The sequence below is a fragment of the Actinia tenebrosa genome, unplaced genomic scaffold, assembly GCF_029948245.1.
Source record: "Actinia tenebrosa isolate PJP-AT-01 unplaced genomic scaffold, QUT_ActTen_1.0 PGA_scaffold5__44_contigs__length_20552954, whole genome shotgun sequence".
NCBI lineage: Eukaryota > Metazoa > Cnidaria > Anthozoa > Actiniaria > Actiniidae > Actinia > Actinia tenebrosa.
This window is the reverse complement of record NW_028292582.1, coordinates 12,792,796-12,812,485: the sequence shown is the minus strand read 5'-3', so window position 1 is coordinate 12,812,485 and position 19,690 is coordinate 12,792,796. Positions and strand designations below refer to the sequence as shown.

The 19,690-nt window shown below is 37.1% G+C and overlaps 3 protein-coding genes across 3 annotated transcripts in view; 1 reads left to right on the top strand and 2 right to left on the bottom strand.

The window, feature by feature from the left end:
- The window catches only part of LOC116302210 (coiled-coil and C2 domain-containing protein 2A), a 34,865-nt gene extending 32,456 nt beyond the window's left edge, over positions 1–2,409 (top strand). Inside the window, exons 51-53 of the mRNA XM_089038175.1 lie at positions 482–517; positions 980–1,055; positions 1,621–2,409. Coding sequence (XP_088894301.1) covers positions 482–517; positions 980–1,055; positions 1,621–1,815 — 307 coding nt within the window. The 3' untranslated portion in view covers positions 1,816–2,409. The remainder of the gene's footprint in view (positions 1–481; positions 518–979; positions 1,056–1,620) is intronic.
- A 555-nt stretch (positions 2,410–2,964) lies between these two features.
- LOC116302205 (octopamine receptor beta-1R-like) lies at positions 2,965–3,783 on the bottom strand (the record flags this gene model as incomplete). The annotated part of the gene is made up of 1 exon (XM_031711436.2): positions 2,965–3,783. A coding segment is annotated over one exon (819 nt), but the record flags the coding sequence as incomplete, so codon positions are not given.
- Positions 3,784–10,622: 6,839 nt separating this feature from the next.
- On the bottom strand, positions 10,623–14,913 carry LOC116302209 (5-hydroxytryptamine receptor 1D-like). The gene is made up of 2 exons (XM_031711439.2): positions 14,454–14,913; positions 10,623–11,825 (listed from the first exon to the last, which is right to left on the bottom strand). Exons 1-2 carry the CDS (start codon positions 14,767–14,769, stop codon positions 10,837–10,839), a joined length of 1,305 nt encoding a protein of 434 aa, XP_031567299.2. The 5' UTR covers positions 14,770–14,913; the 3' UTR covers positions 10,623–10,836.
- Between the last annotated feature and the right edge of the window lie 4,777 nt (positions 14,914–19,690).

Genomic DNA, 19,690 nt, shown 5'->3' with positions numbered 1-19,690 from the left:
GGCAGAACACGAGAGAAGTGTTAGCTTCTGGACACTTCTCGAGTGTTCTGACAATCCCCAAGTGCTTTATAACGGCACACAGCACAGCAAACAAGTTTTTTATTTCTTTTATAAAATACAAATTACAATAATAGATAGGAATGACGTAACGGAAAGTGCGCGCACGTGCAATGTGCTCTCATAAAGCATGCGCAGTTATTTTATAAATGGTGTATATACCGCTCGTCGGACTATCTGCGTCGTGATTGGATGTTCGGTTCGTGTTCTTATTGGACGTTTCGTTGACGAGTCTCCGCCCAGAGTGTTCACATTTTTATTATAAACTTGTACTGTAATAGTAAAAATGGACTGTCCAAGAGTTTGTATGAGTATTTTTAACCCAAGGAACATTTTGTTTCTTCTTAAAAACAGGATATTAAAGATATCTCGTCTTCACTCTTGTAGCTTATACATGATGTATATACTTGTCTCTCATCTACAGATACTGCACGCAAGCATTTAGAAATCTTCTTTCCAAGTAAGTTCCCTCATTTATTCATCTTTCCATCTATCCTCTCTTCCTTCTTTGTTTCTTTTTTTTCTTCTTTCTTTCTATCTTTTTTTACAATTGCGTCCGTGCAGGTAAGTATCTTTATTTTTGTCTTTTGTTATTTCACTCAAATATAAATCTAATTTAAAATACACCCAAGAAATACAAAAAAAAAAAATAAAAAAAATCTCAAGTTAAGGGAGGTGAGGCCAACCAGTCATTTGTGATGCTAAATGTTTCCATTTTTCATTATGATATTGCAACTTATATATTCTTTCCCTTCTTTCCTTTCCTCTCCACTTCTCTATCAAATTACCCATCCATTACTCCAGTCATTAAAAGCTGTTTTTTTCTTTTTTCTTTTCTTTTCTTTTCTTTTCTTATTTATATTGTCAATATTTATGTCAAAGTCATAGCTTTTCTTACTTCCTTTTTTTTAAATTCCTTAAGCATCGAGCAGACTGTAGGTCAGGCAAACCCAGATAGCCACACAGCTGAACTCGACCAAATCCTATCATCTTACCAGGTAACGACCTCAAACAATCCACTTAATTTAACCACAAAATAATAATTAGTCCTATTTGGTGCCCTCGCACTACTTGGGGGCAACGGCACACATACAGTACATTACAACTACATTCAATATTCTGCGTTCAACTCTCAACTCACATGCTAATTTTTACGGAGGAGGAAAACTAGAAAAATCCTTGTGACAAGGGAAAGAACAATGCATCCAAAAAAAAAAATCATAAAGGAAATCCTGTTCTACATTAATTAGATGAATTCGTGAAGAAACTGTAGCAAGATTCAAAAGCAATCTTAAGACATTTTTATTTAAGAAATATTTAAGTTGAATAAGTTATGCAATGTATAAATATGTGTATTTAGACTGTCACTCATGTAAGGTGCAACGAGGTTAGAAATGCGCCATACAAGCATCTACATATTATTATTATTATTATTATTATTATTATTATTATTATTATTATTTGGTTTATAAGTACGAGGTGGCTTCCATCCCCTCATCATAGTGTTCCTGCAACCAGTTGCGAGGCCCCATTATTATGTAACACGTTCTTTTTCCTCTCTAGTTGTCTGGTTTTCCTATCAATATGCCATTCACAGACATCCCTCCAGTTATGGATGCAGTCTACAGCACAGGAGTGCATTCTATAGAGGATCCTGATGTAGAGTTTGCTCTAGCTACCCATATCCATCCGTACCCCCATGGTGTCATGTCTCTCTGGGTGTATGTAGGTACCCTAAAGCGTAAAGGTGCATACTAGTGTGTAGTAACTGACTGTACTCACAATAGCTACCCATATCCATCCGTACCCCCATGGTGGCATGTCTCTCTGGGTGTATGTAGGTACCCTAAAGCGTAAAGGTGCATACTAGTGTGTAGTAACTGACTGTACTCACTAGTTGTAGAGTTTGTTCTATCTACCCATATCCATCCATACCCCCATGGTGTCATGTGTGCCTGGGTGTATGTGGGTACCCTGAAGCATCACGGTATAGCCGTTACCCTAAAAGTGGTATTTTATCTGCTACAGGTGTACTTGATACAACCTGTTTCGCATTTGTTGCGAAGAATTTTTAACGTTTTTTTAAAATAACAAATTACCATCATCAAGATCCTTATCTTTGACTTCTAATGTGGTTCATTATGATTGGATAGTACTGGTTATCGTTCAAGCGTTTTAATTGGTTCCATTCAAATTGAGAAGCCATTTTAATGTCACATTATTGTTCGTTTCCCACTCATACGAAATCTGCTGTGAAAACATTTTCGTACTTAATTGTAGATAAAACATATTACTTAAACAGTTGTTATTTATTAGAGTTTTAAAAATATATCCTTCGTCAGTTTTAAAGCTTATTTTAAAAAATATATTAAAAAATAATTGAACACAAATGAAGATAATTATTCATAACGAAGCTCAATAAGATCGCAAAATATCTATTTTTGCTTACTACCGGTTTGAAATACTGGAATTTAGTCACGTGATCCACTAAATTCGATTTAAAATCAAGTGACTAATTGAGGTTCGCCATAGTGAATAAATAATCTATGTGTCTCAGTAAACGTCAATAATTGAACGTCAGTCTGAAAAACGTACGCGCTTGCGCCAAATTTCCCGCCATGAAAAACTGTACGCCAGGTCCGCTGGAAAATTGCACGATATTTGATCGATGTTCTCAAAGAAAAGCATTTTCCTAAAAGCATTAGAAAAGTTGTGATACTTTTATTTACCTTCAAGATATGAGCTTATTCTCTGCAATTTGGTTGTTGATTTTGGGATTTTTTCCCTTCGAAGCCGTGGGGACAACCACTGACTAGTTTTTTAGTACTGTCTGATCGATTGCCCTTCACTGAAGCATCATGGATATTTAAATCAAAACTAAACTCGCTCTAGCCTCAATATCGATGATTATGAAGACCCGGAAGAAACAAAGGGAGAACTGTTTGGTATTTTTAACATATTTGCTTGTGATGTCGGTACAAAAGATTCCTTCAAGATGCCAATTCTATTTCTTCTCCGATGCGATTTCTTTACCGCTGTCCTGAATTCTCTATTGAAAGCTCCGTATATAAATGGATTGATAGCACTGTTTAGATACGTTAAGAGCACTCCCATATAACTAGCACTCTCCGAAATAGCCATAAAAATTTGTATCAACAAAAGTAGAAAAAATGGCGTCCAACATACTATATACGCTATGATTATTACCAGGAGCATTTTGTAGGTCTTCTGCGATTTCTTTTGTGCGATACTCTGGCCATGGAATGTTTTCTGGCGAAGTGACGTAGTTGAAGGCGCTGGTGTTACACCGGAAACTGAAACCGAGTACTCCAAGTTGTCGATCTGCCGTCTGTGTGTGCGCGCGATTTTAAACACCACGTAGTTGACGAATATGATAAAACACGTTGGAAGAAGAAACAGTAAGACAAATGCAAGAACTGTGAAGTTAGTAGAAAGACCTTGTGTGGTGCAGAGAACTCTGGTTGCCGAGTATTTATAACTAAGTGTGTAGAGAATACCAAAGAAAAGAGATATCATCCAAACCAGTCCGATCAAGAGCTTGACCTTGCTATCACGCATGCGCAGGTTGTAGGTCAGAGGTGACGTCACAGCGACGTAGCGATCCCAGCTGACAACACAGAGATTGATGAGAGACGCACAGGCAAACCATATACTGACTGAAGTCCAGAAATCACAGGCTATTTCTCCTAATATCCACTTGCCTAGTACGTATCAAAAAATGTGATTAATCAATTATTTTATTATGTATTTATCATAATTAACCAATCAGTGTATTAAGTCGATGCTTTTATCCAATACATTTATCCACTGGATAACGTCGTCAGATAACGCTCTGCACCCCTTCGTACAACCGGGCCCTGAAGAATAATTGCCGAAGTTGGATGATATGAATTTTCAAAAATCAAAATTTTGCATTGTGTTTTTTTCGCCTAAAAAAAACCGGTAACGCCTACGCACTTCATAGCTTTATATCGATGACGTGATGCATGAGCAACACAAAAGTTTAAGGAACAATGAAAACATGAGTTTTTGTTTGTTGTGTTGTGCTGTGGTGATCAATCAAAGGCGCAACAAAGAACGCGAAGAGTTTTTTTGTGTAAAGTAACTCTAATGATCAATAATCTGGTGAAACAGCCATAGGTAAAGGAGTTTAGTAGCTATTGCTTCAAGACTTATTTTAACATGTTGATCGTCATGTTGATCGTCAACAGCATGACTTCATTACGTGTCACAGGTATCCGGGGCACTAGTCTCATTGCATTGCCGGTAAACTTCTTAAAAAGTCCTTGAATTTGAAAACCGTTTTATTAAGGTTTTACATATTCTGCGTACTCGGTAGTTGCCAGCTGCATATTTGGTTATGCGCTGCCGTCAATCAAAAATAATCAGTCGGTACCTTTAATAATTTTGCGGCCTGGCTGCAGTGATAAACCAATTTCACAATTAACCGTTCGCAGCATATGGAAAATCGCAGTAAGCGGCACTTGAAAAGCCGGCTTGAGAAACTTGGAAAAATAACCTCTTGCAGAAAAGTCCCGCTTGTTACTTGAAAATTTCAGGTTTTATTGTAATCTATCTATGGAGTGGTAAAAAAATGAATTTGTTCCAGAAATATGGCACACTAGGGTTTATTCCATTCATTCAGTGTCAATCCTGTAATATCTTCTAAGGAATCTCTCATGAACCGGCCGCATCGCTCGTATTTCGTGAAACTTCAAAAAGAATTCAACATTCGCGTTATCAAAATCTTAATCGCAGAAAATATTCCTTTCAGCGAACTTCTTTCAGAGCTTAAGAAACTATCTGAAGTAGTTTTGCATTAGCAAATGTCTGGTCACCTCGGGTCTAAGGCGTCCCCAAGGCATAGAGTTAAAGTATAGTGTACGTCTTACCTTCCATATAGCCTGTAACATGATAGACCAGTTGTAATGGAACAACCAAAAATCCAACGCACAAATCCGCCACAGCCAAACTAACCACAAAATAGAATGCAGGATAATGAAGCTTTCGAGTCACGCAAACAGTTCTTATAACTACTAGATTGCCACAGATAGCGACAATTATTATTAAGACCAGGAACAGTGCTATCGGTGTAAAGATTGGGTTGTTGAGCGCTTCGAGGAGAGTTCTGCTCTGACCTGCGTTCGTCGAGCAGTTGTTTTCCATAGAGGCGACTGAAAGAAAATAAAAATTAACTGCCTTCTCGTACCTTATATAGTTCTGTACTAAAATTAATTATATTCGTTTCTTCCTGCTTATTCGGGAACGTCTATGCAAACTAAGTATCTTTACTGTTTTCCCAAAGGAATTTCTTTGTTTTCCTAAGAATCTTTTAAAAATTATTCGTAGTTGGAGGACAATAGCCAAATCTTTTTAGCGTGAGTTGAATTGTTTGGTTGCTCGTTATAGGTGCTTTTCACATTTCGGAAACCTCAACAACCACGCGGCACTAGACACGTTCGGCGTTTGTGCTCCCCTACACCGGTCAAGCTTACACGTTTAGCTTTTTGCTGGCAAGGGGGGGCCAAAAACGCAGAAGTTAGATGTTACGTACAGGATATTGATGAGACCCTCAATGTTTTTTATTGCAAGAAAATAAATACATAGTTTTTGTTCAAAGCAAATGTGTCGTGAATACTAAATACTGCTTCAGCTTGAGTCTTCACGAGTAAATTATAACGAGAGTCTTTTAGAAGCCAAAACCAGGCTGAACCAATTTGTTTTACCTATTGTAGTCAATACATCTCTTTTTGTAGAAATACAAAATACTTTTCTTTACTTTGCATCGATCGTTTTAATAAGAAACAAGTTTCTACAACTGAATAAGAAACGAGTTGCTGAATTTAAATCAAGGAACGTGTTGCTCTGCCCTGTGTTTAGAGCCGGTTTGTTAGGCCTTTCCTACGAAAGGTCAGTGCTGCTTGTTTAAAAGCATGCAGCAGCTTGTGTCTTATTTGCAGCAACTCTTACCAAAAGTAGAAACGAATTCTACTTTTCTCAACGATTGCTGCAACTTGTCTTGCAACATTTTCAAATTGCGCTGTAGGTTATACGTTGCAATGCTCCATGCAACTTGTGTCGGCAACGCCGTTGCAAGACAAGTTGGAGAGAAAATCTTAATCGCGCCTTTAGGGGCCACTAGAAAAGACCTAACAAAGTCTACACATGAGAGAGTGCGGACGGGGATTTGGAGCAAGCGAGAAACCAAATTTCAGCGTGCGTGATTTCTTAGCTACAGAGTTCGCAGTATTTATGAAAATGGCAGTGAAAAGGCAATCCGTATAACAATGGTTTTGTCCAAGATTGTAGCCTAATGCATTTTTCAGGAAACGTATGCACGCAGATATCGATTAACATACTATCTTATACCCCATTCACACCTAAACGTGTTTAGTTAAACTATGTTTTCATTAGGAAAAAAATTGAGAAACCTACAATATAATGAAACTTTTTAAAATATTATCAGAGCAAGACAAAGGATAGTTTACATAAATTATTTTACCAATTATTGTGCAGTGTTCGTAGATAATTTTCCAAACCTGTTTAGTTAAACCACTTTAAAACATGTTTAAGCCTTGGTGTGAATGGGGTATAAGACTTTGTTTTTGAAATCTTAAAAAAATAATTGAAAAGTGAAAGTAATATTAGAAGAAAAAACAAATGGCTGTCTCAATATAATAAATATGTTTATAAAAGCACGAATTTTCGAATAAAACAATAAACAAATGAGTTGAATGCTCGGTAATGGCGGCATTATTAAACGATACTTCCGCTACCCTCAAGCAATAGTTTCGATTCACAGCTGTCGCCGGAGAAAATGACAAAAATATCCCTAAAATCATGCATGTCAAGCTGTTGAAGAAACTGCCTGGAACATCGTTTATAATGCCTTAGTTGTATATCTTTGCGCAGTTATGAAAAAGATCAAATCATTGAGTTAGTATTATGAATGTTCGCAACAAAGGAGAAAGATGGCTCCAACAACAGACCAATCAAAAACGCAAGAAAATATAGTACACCGTCCAATCACAGCGATTAGCGAATACAGAAGCCATTGCAGAAACGCAATTTGTTCTCGATGTCTGACAACCCAGCTTCATTAATTTGTAAGACAAATTATTATTAACGTTGAATACGCGACAATTAGTCTAAATCTTTTAGTTTGATAGGTGGCAAAATATGATTATGGACCCAAACGCCGTTTGAAAACCCGTTGGGCCACTTTCTTTCTAAAGCAGGTTTCGTGTAAACTCAGTGATACTCGTACAGATGAATCTAACGGAAGGGAATAAACGTCTAATAGACGTCCTAAAGAAACCGAAGGTCGCTGTAACCAGCGTATTTTTAGTACTTTTGATTTTGTGTACTCTGGTTGGGAATTTTCTTGTTATTTGGACTATTTTTACGACTCGACGTTTGAGGTTTTCAGCGTTCTTCTTCGTGGCGAGTTTGGCTGTGGCAGATTTTCTAGTTGGACTTGTTGTTCTTCCAATCTCGCTCGCTTATCATCTCACTTTTGAAATGACTGGTAAGTTAGTGTTGTACTTTAATATTACATTCCTCTCTTCTGTTACTACATAAATCATGCATTTTGGAATTTTACTTGTGGCTGGTTGTATAAAATAGAGTCAAACTGTTGTTTTCCTTAATGTATATCAATTGCAAAGCTGAGCACGGTAAAAAACGATCGAAATTCCTTCGATATTTCCAAAACAATTTTGAATACAAAGTCACAAATCTTCTTCTAGTTATTATCATATTCGTGTTTAAATCTATTGCTCAAAATAAAACTAAAGGGATATAAGTGTTTCCCAGTTAAACAAAAAACAAAAAATTCAAGATGAAATATTTGGCTAATTTTCAGCAAAAACTTTCACCGCGAAAAACCAAAAACACCTTTAGAGCTTTTTAATTTTTTCATCTTATCAAGGAAAGACTAGAAAAATTAATTTGATTTTTATCTTTCTCTTTTCCGTTTTTTTCCTGAGTGGATATGGCAGTTTTCTAACCTTGAATCGGTTAATCGTTTAACCGGAACCATTTGATGAACAACATTCATCATGATAGATTTCTGTCCTAGTACTGTCGTAAACATGAAACGCGAGACAAATAGCCAAATTATTATCATTCTTTTTTTACTTAATCTTCGTTTCGTCCGCTCACTATAATAAGCCTTTTCATAGTTTAAGAATCGATTCCACTGCGCATGCGATTTTATCCCGAACTTCTCACCTTCTTTTGTTTAATTAAGAACAAAAGAAGGTTTAGACAAAAGAAGGTGAGAAATTCGGGATAAAATCGCATGCGTAGTGGAATCGATTCTTAAACTATGAAAAGGCTTATTGACACAAATGATTCGTATGTTGATTTTTGTATAAGTAAAGAAATTCCGGAACAAACCGTTCAAAGGACATCCAGTTAGGTCAGTTGGTAAGAGCATCGGTCTGTTGTGCGGAAGGTCGTGGTTCAAGCCTCGGCCGGACTAACACTCAGTCAGGGTCTAACTGAGGAGAAGGTGCTGCCTTTGTAATTACATCCCAAATGGTTAGACCTTCAATTGAGAGATTATGAGAGGTCGTAAGTATGAGATGTAGGCACTGAGGGTGGTCACTGCCAGGGTTCCTTTACGTACTCAGTGATTCTTTTACGATGAAGTGTGGAGAGAAAGCCCGCCATTTAAAGTGGTCATTTGACTCACTTGAAAGTCTAGCCATTTGCAGATGTAATTACCAATATTTTAAGACCCTGAGTGTTGGTCCGGCCGGGACTCGATCCACGACCTCCCGCAAGAAAGTCATGCCCGGACTTGGATCAGACCAGAGGTTGTTATAGGGGTTAGATCTGTCAGTTAGCCGTGCCATGACTTAGATCAGCCTAGAGGTTGTTTCAGGGTTTGATCTGCGAGTAAGCTATGACCTGTGACTTAGATCAGCACAGAGGTTGTTTCAGGGTTCGATCTGCGAGTTAACCGTGCCATGACTTAGATCAGTCCAGAGGTTGTTTCAGGGTTTGATCTGTGAGTTAGCCATGCCCTGAATTAGATCAGCCCAGAGGTTGTTACAGGGTTCTATCTGTGAGTTAGCCGTGCCCTGACTTAAATCAGCCCAGACGGGTTGTTACAGGGTTCTATCTGTGAGTTAGCCGTGCCCTGACTTAGATCAGCCCAGAGGTTGTTTCAGGGTTCGGTCAGTGAGTTTGCCGTGCCCTGACTTAGATCATCTGCCATTTCCCCCCAGGAAGATGGATTTTCGGTTCATTTACTTGCAAAGCATGGCTTCTGTCCAACTTCTGGTTCTGTTCTGCATCAGTTTTCAACCTCTGTCTGGTCAGCTGGGATCGTTACGTAGCAGTGACGTCATCACTTCATTACAACGTGCGCATGAGGGAAACCAAAGTCCAAAAGATGATAATTCTCATTTGGACTATAAGTTTCTCTGTTGCCGTCGTATTTATCACTCAATTCCATATCAATGCTTCGAGTCAAGCTTTTAACTGTACTGTCCAAGGCAACAGGGGTAATGGCTTCACAGTCATCCTAGTTACGGCGGCTATCTTTATTCTATCGGTTTTGTTTCTATCATTTGTGAATGGTAAAGTGTGGTTTGCAGCTCGACGCCAGAACAGAAGAATACAAATTGAGATCCTAGAAGCTATTAGACTTGGGCTAAATACGTCCTTCAACACGATGGGGAATGTCGAGAATAACACTGACAACACGGATCTTTCAACCCCAAGACGAGGTGGCCATGGAAGGACGCTAACAAGAACCATTAAACAAGAGATCAAGACATTCAAAGCCTTTCTTGTCGTTATCGGGGTGTTTGTGGTCTGTTGGTGCCCGTTCTACGTATGTATTGTCGTGGATAGCTTCCAGTATTTGAACGCTTCCATTTTCTATTTATCTGTCGTAGTTAGTTATTGTAATAGTGCGGTCAATATTTTTATATATGGGATCTTTAGTCGGGAATTCAGAAAAGCCTTGGTATCCAAATTCCTCAATTGTAGATGCATATGTTCAGGGACGTAACCAGAACTTTTACAGGGAGGGTGCACCTGGAATAAAATCGGACCATTGATCGTTTTTTTATTTATTTTATTACAAACTCAGTGGCGTAACTAGGGATCTTGCAGGGAGGTGCACAGGCAATAATTTCCAGAACCAAAAAGAAAAAAAAGGTAACTAAAAGGAATTGAGAACCAAAAAAAAAAGGAGATGGATGAGCGGACCTTAAGCTTTTATGGGGTGGTGCACGTGCACCCTGTGCTCCATCTAGTTATGGCCCTGATGTTGGTCGAATCAAACTGTGTAGCTTCTAGTCTAAAACAATAATATGATGAGTACTTTGTTGTTATCCCAACATGGAACAATATAGAATCTCTCAAACATTTTAAATTTTCTTTAATCAAATATTAATTAAATATTTAGATATTATATAGTTATATATATAGTTATATAGTTAAATATTGAAATGGAAAACCATAATATTTGGAGGACGAGGGGAGGGGTTGCTCCCCCTCCCCCTCCCCCACGGTCATGGCAGGGACAAGTGCCCCCCCCCCCCCCACTATCCGGGTTAGGTTTCACGAATTTGCAACGTCCTCTGTGATTGGTTAGGTTTAGGGGCGGGGTTGGGGAAAGGTCATTGTTTTCTATTGTTCTACACATGTGTGCCCTCCAATAGGATCACATCTTGCAAATTCGTGAAGGACGACCCACTAATGCCACACTTATCCCTCCCTATTCACGGTAACTCCCCTTTACGATGGTTTTGCTAGGATGTCTTCAATTTGTAATGGGGGCCTCCTTCTACTCTCGGCGTCGTTCACCGATTTAAGATCACTCTCTCGTAGTTCATTCGACATTGGTATGTTCATTTCTCGTAGAGCGGTATTGGTTCTCGGTATTGCTTCGTTATCATCTCGTGAGTCGTTCGCCGTCGTCTCGACGTAATTCTCTCGTAGTTTATTCGGTACTATTACGTCACTCTCAGGTAGTTCAGTCGGCAAGTCATTCGTTTCCGGTTCCGACGAATTCGATTCGATACGTCTTCGTCGTTTCAAGCTGTCGGCGGCCGCTGTTCTGAGTTCCTTATTGTGCGTACCGTAGATCATCGGATTTAATCCACTCTTAACATAGAATAGAATCACTGCTACATGTGGTAATTTAGAAGGTAGCTCTACGAAGTGATTCAGCAATGTAAGCAAGAAAAATGGCGACCAGCACAGAACAAATGTTCCAATGACGATGACAAACGTTTTGAAAGTTTTTAGTTCGTTAACGATAGCACTTAATCGCATGTTTCTGTTTGCTTCATGTGGATTAGATACTGATAAATTCGATACAGTAATTTCTTGGATTTGTATATGTCTCCGGTGTTTACGAGCTATTTGTATTACTCTTCCATTGACGAACAAAAGAAAGAGGGTAGGGATTACGTAGATAATGATGACCGAAGGTACAGTTTGTTCGAGTGTCAATAAGCTGGTTGCCACACAAAGACGTCTTTCTTCGGACAATTTGAATTCCACCGTGTAGATAACTGCCATCAAAAGAGACAGCGACCAAACTATTACGATAAACACCTTGATCTTTTTACCATGCATGACGAATTTGTATGTCAACGGTGACGTCACAGCTATGTAACGATCCCAGCTGACAACACAGAGATTTAGTAGCGACGCACACACGAACCAAATGTTCGCGAATGTCCAGACATCACAGGCTATTTCTCCTGCCATCCATTTACCTGAGATTTTAAAAAAAATCATGTTTGAGTTGATTGACATTTCATACACTGTACTAGCTTTCATCACCATGGCATCCAAGATTAGTTGAGCTCAAATTTTCAAGAGTTCACGTGACCAGACATTAAATGACATTAAATATAAGATAGAATATATTTATAAGGATTTGTGTGGAAAACAGTGTTGAATGGCAAAAGCTCATTTGCAAAAATATTCCGCAATTTTATATTCGATGCCAAATTACTGCTTTATTTTAGAAAATGAGCCGAAACCTTACTAATATCGAGGATATCTTTCCATTTCTGGAGTTCATTTTGACACAACTCCTAAGATCACTCAGTGTAACATTTCATCTGCCAACAATTGAGAAAGCTTTTTGACACAAATTGCAGCTTGGAGATGCTCACAGGAGATTAAAAGTTATCAAGCAGTTTCGGTCTTAGGCAGCTTTGTAGCTTTTTGGAAGGTGACTAACTGCAATTAAGTATATCAACTGTAAGGTCTAAAACCTGCTAATGGTCTATCATAAATCCTGCGATCTGATTGGCTAAGCTGACTATTGGTCTATTAGTGATGGAAAACTAGTAAAAAGTGCCATTTTTGAAAACTAAAACAGTGGCACTGATGGCTAACTCGCTATTTCCACCTAATTCCAAAACTGTTTGTATTCATTCATTTGACCAATTAGGAGGTTTTAAAACAATTAGCTCTCTAGATCTCCGACTCATGGTCCACGAATCAATAGGCCATGAGGTCGGAGGCTGATAGTCCCCTTCACGGTATCCGGCGCAATCTTGAAAGGTAACCGTGCCTTTGCATCGAAGCGAGACGAACGGCGAGCTTGCAATGATAGAGACATGAGAAAAATTGTATAAGGTGTTAAAAAGGTCTCTAACATTTCAAGCTCACCGTTCGTCTAGTTTCGATGCAAAGGCACATTTACCTTTCAAGATGGCGCGGGAAACTGTGAAGGGGAGTATTGGATATTGACTGTCGAACCATTGCGTGGTGGAACAAACACTGCGGGTGCTGTTCGACCGGGCATGCGCAGATTGATGCAACGAGATGTATGCATTTTCGAGCGTTTTAGTGTGGACAGTCGAAAACGACATGAAAACGCTAGTACGGACGCATAGCAATCGATGCGTTTTCGGCGAGAGAAAAACGGAGCCTTTCGAAAACGCACTTAGCATGGACGGGGCCTAAATCTTTATTTTACGAGGGAACGATAATTAACCTCTCAGTGACCCCGAAAACGAAAAGTTAAAAACTATAAAACCTGAAAAAAAAATAATAAAAAACTATACGAAGTAGCAATAAGCAAGCTAAGCAGAAAATGGCCAGACATAATGGAGCTATGAATAATCGTGGTCGTCCAATTTTGTTAATCACTTGTATGATTGATTACGGATTTTTTTTAAATAAAATAAATATTATTTAAAAAGAGACATCCTAAAAAAACCTTAAACAATCTTAAGTTTTTGAAACCTTTTTTTTTTTATACCCAGAACTCACATGGAATTTAAAAGCACTTCATTTAGCAGGAAGCTTGCAAAGAGCTGTGTGGTCTATTCATCCATTCTCAGTTGGTTTCAACCCGGGTATAAAACCCGGTTTCAGTATGTGTTTTCAGTAATGGAGTTCAAAAAGGAAAAAGATGCTGAATATTCATTGATAAAAACAAAACATGACAGGCAATCTATGCTCCTCCGACCTCAGACACAATCTTGTTCATAGTCAAATATTGAGTCATTAGGAATTGAATCTTGAAAAGCTCTCACTAAATTCTAAAGATTTCTGATTCTTTATATAACCACCTTGCTAAAACACTCAAAGGTTTGCGAATGGTTGCCAGCCTGTCATTCAGAAATAATAAGTGGATTCTTAATCATTAATGATCCGTCAGCTATAGCCCGTGACTCATTAAATGAAATAATACGCAATCAAATTTCTAGCTTTTCAGATAAATACGTACAATACCAGTGTTTATAGAAAATTATTGAATTAATACAACAAAATCTGTAGGATTAGAATTTATCAATATTCGTGTTTTCGATCGATATTCTTATATTTTTATTCTTTTTTTTTTTTTTTTTTTTTACCTCTCAGTTGTTTTGGTTGAGTGGCGAATGGCAGACAAAAGGTTTTCCGGTTTAGAAATAATGTTTCGACGTTCTGTGATCAATGCCATTCTTTAAAACTGTGCGAATAAAAGAAATCTTATATAATTGAATGATTAGAAGAAAGAACTAAAACGTATTATTGTATCTGCATCGAGATGAAACTGGAACGATTTGGTCTGTTGATTGAAAGAATCAAGTTCAGAGTAAATAATTGCGAGATGTTTCTGTCAAAAAAAAACTTGTTTCAATATTAAAATAACGCTATTAAATAATATTAAAATACTGTGCAGAATCAACGTCTTTGTCTTTTATGAAATGTTTTATAGCTTAAAAAAATAAGCCATTTTGTCAACAAGCTCCTTAATGTTCCTCTAATGACTTTTGGAAAATATTATTAAAATATAGAAACATTAATAAGGCTAATTAATTATTGAAATAAGTTAAGTATAAAAATAAAAATATTTTGCGATGTTGGATGTTTTACCCAATCTAGTTTTATATACCTACCCGTCATTTCACTTGATATATTGTAAACCAGAGAAAGTGGTACGAGAAATCCAACCATGAAATCTGCTACTGCAAGACTGATAACGAAATAAAACGCTGGACAATGTAGTTTAGGAGTCGCATAAACCGTTCTAATAACCATAAGATTTCCTAATATTATCAAGACCATCAGAATTAGAAGTAAAGTCGATGTTATGGCTACCACTGGGTTAGATAACGCTTCTTTTAAGTTTTTATCGGTATTTAGCGCGATTAGATTTGGAGTAGAATCCGAAGAATTATCCGCCATCATCTTTAAAGAGCCAATGTCTCTCATCGACTCGCTTTAATGATTTCAGTGCTCAAAAAGCCTCCCACAGTCCAGGTCTTGTATTATTAATGATTCTGCTCTTTAAATTTTGAGTTTTTAAAGAATTTCAGCATGTGGTCTTCACTTTTTTTCCATTTGACTAGCTATTATTAATTCAATTTTTCAAAGATAATGTCTCACAAATTGCCCCCAGGCTATTTACAAACTTGTCTTTTATGTTAATCTAGCATAATGACCATTAAGCTCGTTCTTGAATACATTTATGATTTCGAGATAACTTGAAATATTGCAATATTTTGGTCATTGGCGATATCGTTGGCGATTTCACATAAAGGTTGATTTTTATCCAGCATGCTTTTCGGCAATCTTATTTTCCCAAAAAAACGTCCTCTTACAGTTTAAGAGAGAATTCTTTTAGTATTCAAGCGGTGAGTGCCAAATACTATTTTCTTCTTGAAGAAAGGCTGTTGTACAAGGCTAAAATCTTGTTATTCAGAAAGTTTAACTTTGTTTTGAAGTGGAGATGACCGATGAAAGTGGAATCAAAGTGTTAACCCAAAGCAAAAATTTGAAGCGAAAATGAGGTTTAGGCCTTCATTTGCTTATTTCCCATATATTTTCTATAAAAAAAAGCCTGGCAAAGCAATATTCTAACACAAATGCAACAAAATATATTTGTACGATTGAAAATATCGCTTTAAACAGGCATTTTATCATAGTACATCGTCATATTCTAACTGTTTAAAAAAGGTTTTGAGTGTTTGAACCCAAAACAAAATTGGGATCAAAACTCATATGAAAGTCTAGTTTTTGACGCTTTTTGCCATTACTGCTCGTTATTAAAGAATAGTTCCTCTTAATCAATAAAAAATCCTTATAATAATGATAATGATAATAATAATAATAAATATTTATATAGCGCCTATCCAAATCTGCTCTAGGCGCTTTAAACAAAAAGAAAAACCACAAACTATGGTAGGCTGTGAGCTTTGCATGGCGCCTGTGATGATGAATAAATGATACAAAAATAAGATAAATAAACACACACGCACGACGAAACCACGACTAAAGGTCAGACTGTTGTATCGGGTAACAATCCCCTACTCTTACGAAAAATACGTCTTTTACGTCCATTTTATCGGTGGTCAAGTGCAAGCAGACGGGACCTCGGGTTTTACGTCATTATCCGAGAAGACGCTTGCTTGATGGCTGTTGACTCCTACGAGCTCCTCCACCTTAGAATAATTTAGAATCATGAAACTTTAAATCTATCATTGTCAGCCATGGCCGACGCCACAAGCCATTTAGTCCGATTTATGATCAGGAAGAAAATGTTGAGAAAACCAGTGGGGGACGGAGCACAGGACCACGTGGCGAGAAATAGCGCATGCGCACCGCGAACACCCTTTTTCCTTCATTGAAAAATGAAAGACGTATTAGATTTAGACTTCAATAAAGGTAAAATGGAAGAATTATCACCATTCGAGGGTTTTCTCCAATTTGTTCGTTTTTCCCCCTCGGTCAAAACCATCATCAAATTCCAAATTAATTCCAATTCGATCAAAATTTGATATGTATGTTATCAGACACAGATTAACCTGTTACCGCATATAGCTTTTCGTTCTGGGACAAATGTTCTCTTGGAGAGTGTACTCATGCGCACTTCACTCCTGTCTCCAATGACTTCGCATGTGCATAGTTTCCACTAATCTACAATGTCGTGACAGAGCAGAAAAACGACAAGGCTGCTACTTTTGCAATTTCTTCCTTTATCTCTCATTCATGCTAAAAAACGTTTAGTGTTTCATTCGTGTCTCTTGTGCTTTAAACTTTTCACAAAATTCTGCTAACCTCGAGCAATACTACTTCGGGGTATTAGCGACAATGTTAGTTTTTTGTGCTGATCAAAATATCATCTCTCCCAACGTTCAGGGCGTTATATCTCAAATACGCATTCCTTAAGATGATTTCCCCAAATTTTGGTATTTTGTTAATCAGCCCCAAAAGAGCCTGTTTACGAAATAGAAAGCTTATTAACGCATAAACGTCGAAAGTAGAACCCGTTTTTCTGCCCTGTCCAATGTCGTGCCCAAATCGCATGCTCGAAATAAATGGCTCTGGAAAAATCCAATACATGTATTTCCTGGTGATTGGTCCTCAAGAAAACAAAGGAATAAACCGGAAGAAAAATTTACTTTAAGAGGAATCGGCGACTCCGAGTAACTCGTGCAAATAAACTTGATTGTATGAAGAAATATTTTCAACAACACGCATTCGGTTAGGCAATTTTATTTACCTTGGTACTCAGCACCATTAAGGCATGGCTCTTTTGAGGAAGTGATGGAAAATCAGTTATTTATTCATATCTTTGACAGTTTACAATGAATCTTTCCCAAATTTGGCTCGTAGTAGTAATTCTTCAAGGCAAGCAATTACCGCATATCTGTTACCATGGAAACCAGGTCAAGTGACCACAAGGCTGCCATCTTGGATTTAAAAAAAAAAAGTTTGTAATCGTATTGAAATTACTTCAAAAGTCCTGAAAATCCATATTCCTTTTGATATTTGCAATACCTATATGGATCTAATTGGATATCTTGGAAATTATATTAAGTTTAATTTTTAGAATATTTTTAATTTTTTAGAAAAAATAGAAAATATTCTAAAAATTAAACTTAAAAGAATTTCCAAAATATCCAATTAGATCCATATAGGCATCGTAAATATGAATAGTAATCTGCATTTTATTACTTTTAAAGATGTTTTGGTACGTCTACAAACGGCTTGTTTAAAAATCCAAGATGGCGTCCTTGTAGTCACGTGACTTAGTTTCCATGGTAACCAAGGCTCTAAGGTTCCTTCTTTTCACAAAAGACATTAACTTGCCAAGTTTGGGGAAGATTCGTAGAAAACTGGCTATGATATAGCTAATCAGTTTTTCATCTGAGAGCCATGCCTTAGTGATGCTGAGTAGTAAAATATTTTACAATTCACTTTAAAGTGCAAATGAACCCTTTGACAATACTTTCAGTACTGGTTCTGCATAAAGTAAATAGTTGATTGGTAAAATATTTCTTGATTTGAGTGATGCGTCTCTAAGTTATGAAGGTTTATACTTCCAATATGTTAATGATGATGACGTCAGGTAAGGTATTTGAGTGTTTTTGTTGTAACTAGTAATACTAAATGCTGGCCATTTTGAAAATACAAATTCAAAATTGCTTTCATGTAAAACATGAGTAAAATAATGATGCTTTTTAAATACTGTATCTATGAACCAGTTCAATTTTGTATATTTAATTAAGCCTTAATAGACGTCACACTTATTAGCATATTGGAAGTATAAACCTTTATAACTTAGAGACGCATCACTCAAATCAAGAAATATTTTACCATTCAACTATTTACTTTATGTAGAATTACTACTGAAAGTATTGTCGAAGGGTTCATTTGCACTTTAAGGATGTTCACAGCTCATTGAAAATGCAATGTCAATTTTATGAAATTTGGCCGACAGCTACTTCATCATCATAAAGCTCCAAATATGAAATAAAAATGGGGGTCATCGTCTTCATTTTTGAGCCACGACTCCGCGAAAAATATGCCCTATTTCGAAGAAAACAGCGCGCGTTTTATTACTGCATACCATTATCATATGCCTGGGGATCTGTTTCCATATGGGGTCTAGGACTCCTTTACGGATTATCCATATGGCTCCTTCTTCTCTCTATGTTCTCTTTTATTGCCATTAAATTGATTAAATAAATGAATAAATAAATAAAAAAGGATGAAAACAGGATTTTTTATAAAACCTTTTTTTTTTATGCGCAACAAGAAATAAGGGCTCTGGGAGCGAACTTGACTGGCTAGCCATCAAAACAAAAGGTACTGCACACGAAGAGTGTTTATATTACTCGTACTGTTGTTTCCCGACAATACGAGTGCTTTCTCGTTTGTTTTTTCTTTATTTTTTATGGCGTACGATTTTCATGGGGCTAGTTATATATATTTTTAATTATCATAATAAGAACTCGTTTTCACAACACTTTCCGGTGATACTCCTATCTAAAATCAATACCTGATCAGAAGAAGGCGATACAAATAGAACTATAAACACTGGCTTTAAAAAGATTAATTATCAGTATGCTTTTTATGGAACATTACTCAAAGTAGCACCACATAGTTTTGCAAACAGACAAATCTTTCAAACGTTCAATTGAATTTGAATATACATCCAATTTTTAGCTGTTTCCAAACAACCCAGTGACACAATTCGATCGAGAGAGCATAACTGTCGCTTCTTATCCTATTTCTCGCCTAAGGGCATATATATTCAAGGATGATAAACACACTCATCACTCTTAATGAAATTTGAAAAAAAGACAGGGGAAGCAGTGAACTCGCCTTCTGTCAACAGATGGTCAGTAGGCTACTAGAGTTCGGCTTCTCTGGATTTTCTCATTCTTCTGAAAAATAACTCCAATGTAAATGAACCTAATAAAACTAATGACCTATTCAGTCTTCAATGCAGATCAACTATGAAGTCGAATAACTATCTAACAGAAGTACTTACAACCTTGCTGATAATTGATTCGAGGAACCTTGTTTCTTGTTCGATTCCTGACATGCACGTACATACAAATATGGAAGTTGTTGTTTTCTTGGGTTGCAATATCCAGCAGAGCTATATCTGATTTGTGGAAAAAGATAGTTCCGGCTGTACTTCTGTCTCTTAATATTGAATTAATGAATTGAGATCGATGGTGGGATATCATTGGGTAGCTCATATACACCCAAGGCAATCTTCCTGATATATACACCGAATTCCCCAGTTAAGAATCTCTATAATAGATAATGTATTCAAGTATTGAAAACACTTAGAAAATACGTACTAAGTAGTGAATCACTTTTGGCTGATGAAGGTGAT

Excerpts from the sequence above, each read along its gene's own strand:
- LOC116302209 (XM_031711439.2), bottom strand. The coding sequence starts at position 14,769 with ATGAGAGACATTGGCTCTTTAAAGATGATGGCGGATAATTCTTCGGAT. Across the intron at positions 11,826-14,453 it reads TATATCAAGTGAAATGACGG|GTAAATGGATGGCAGGAGAA; the intron begins GTAGGTATATAA and ends TTAAAATCTCAG.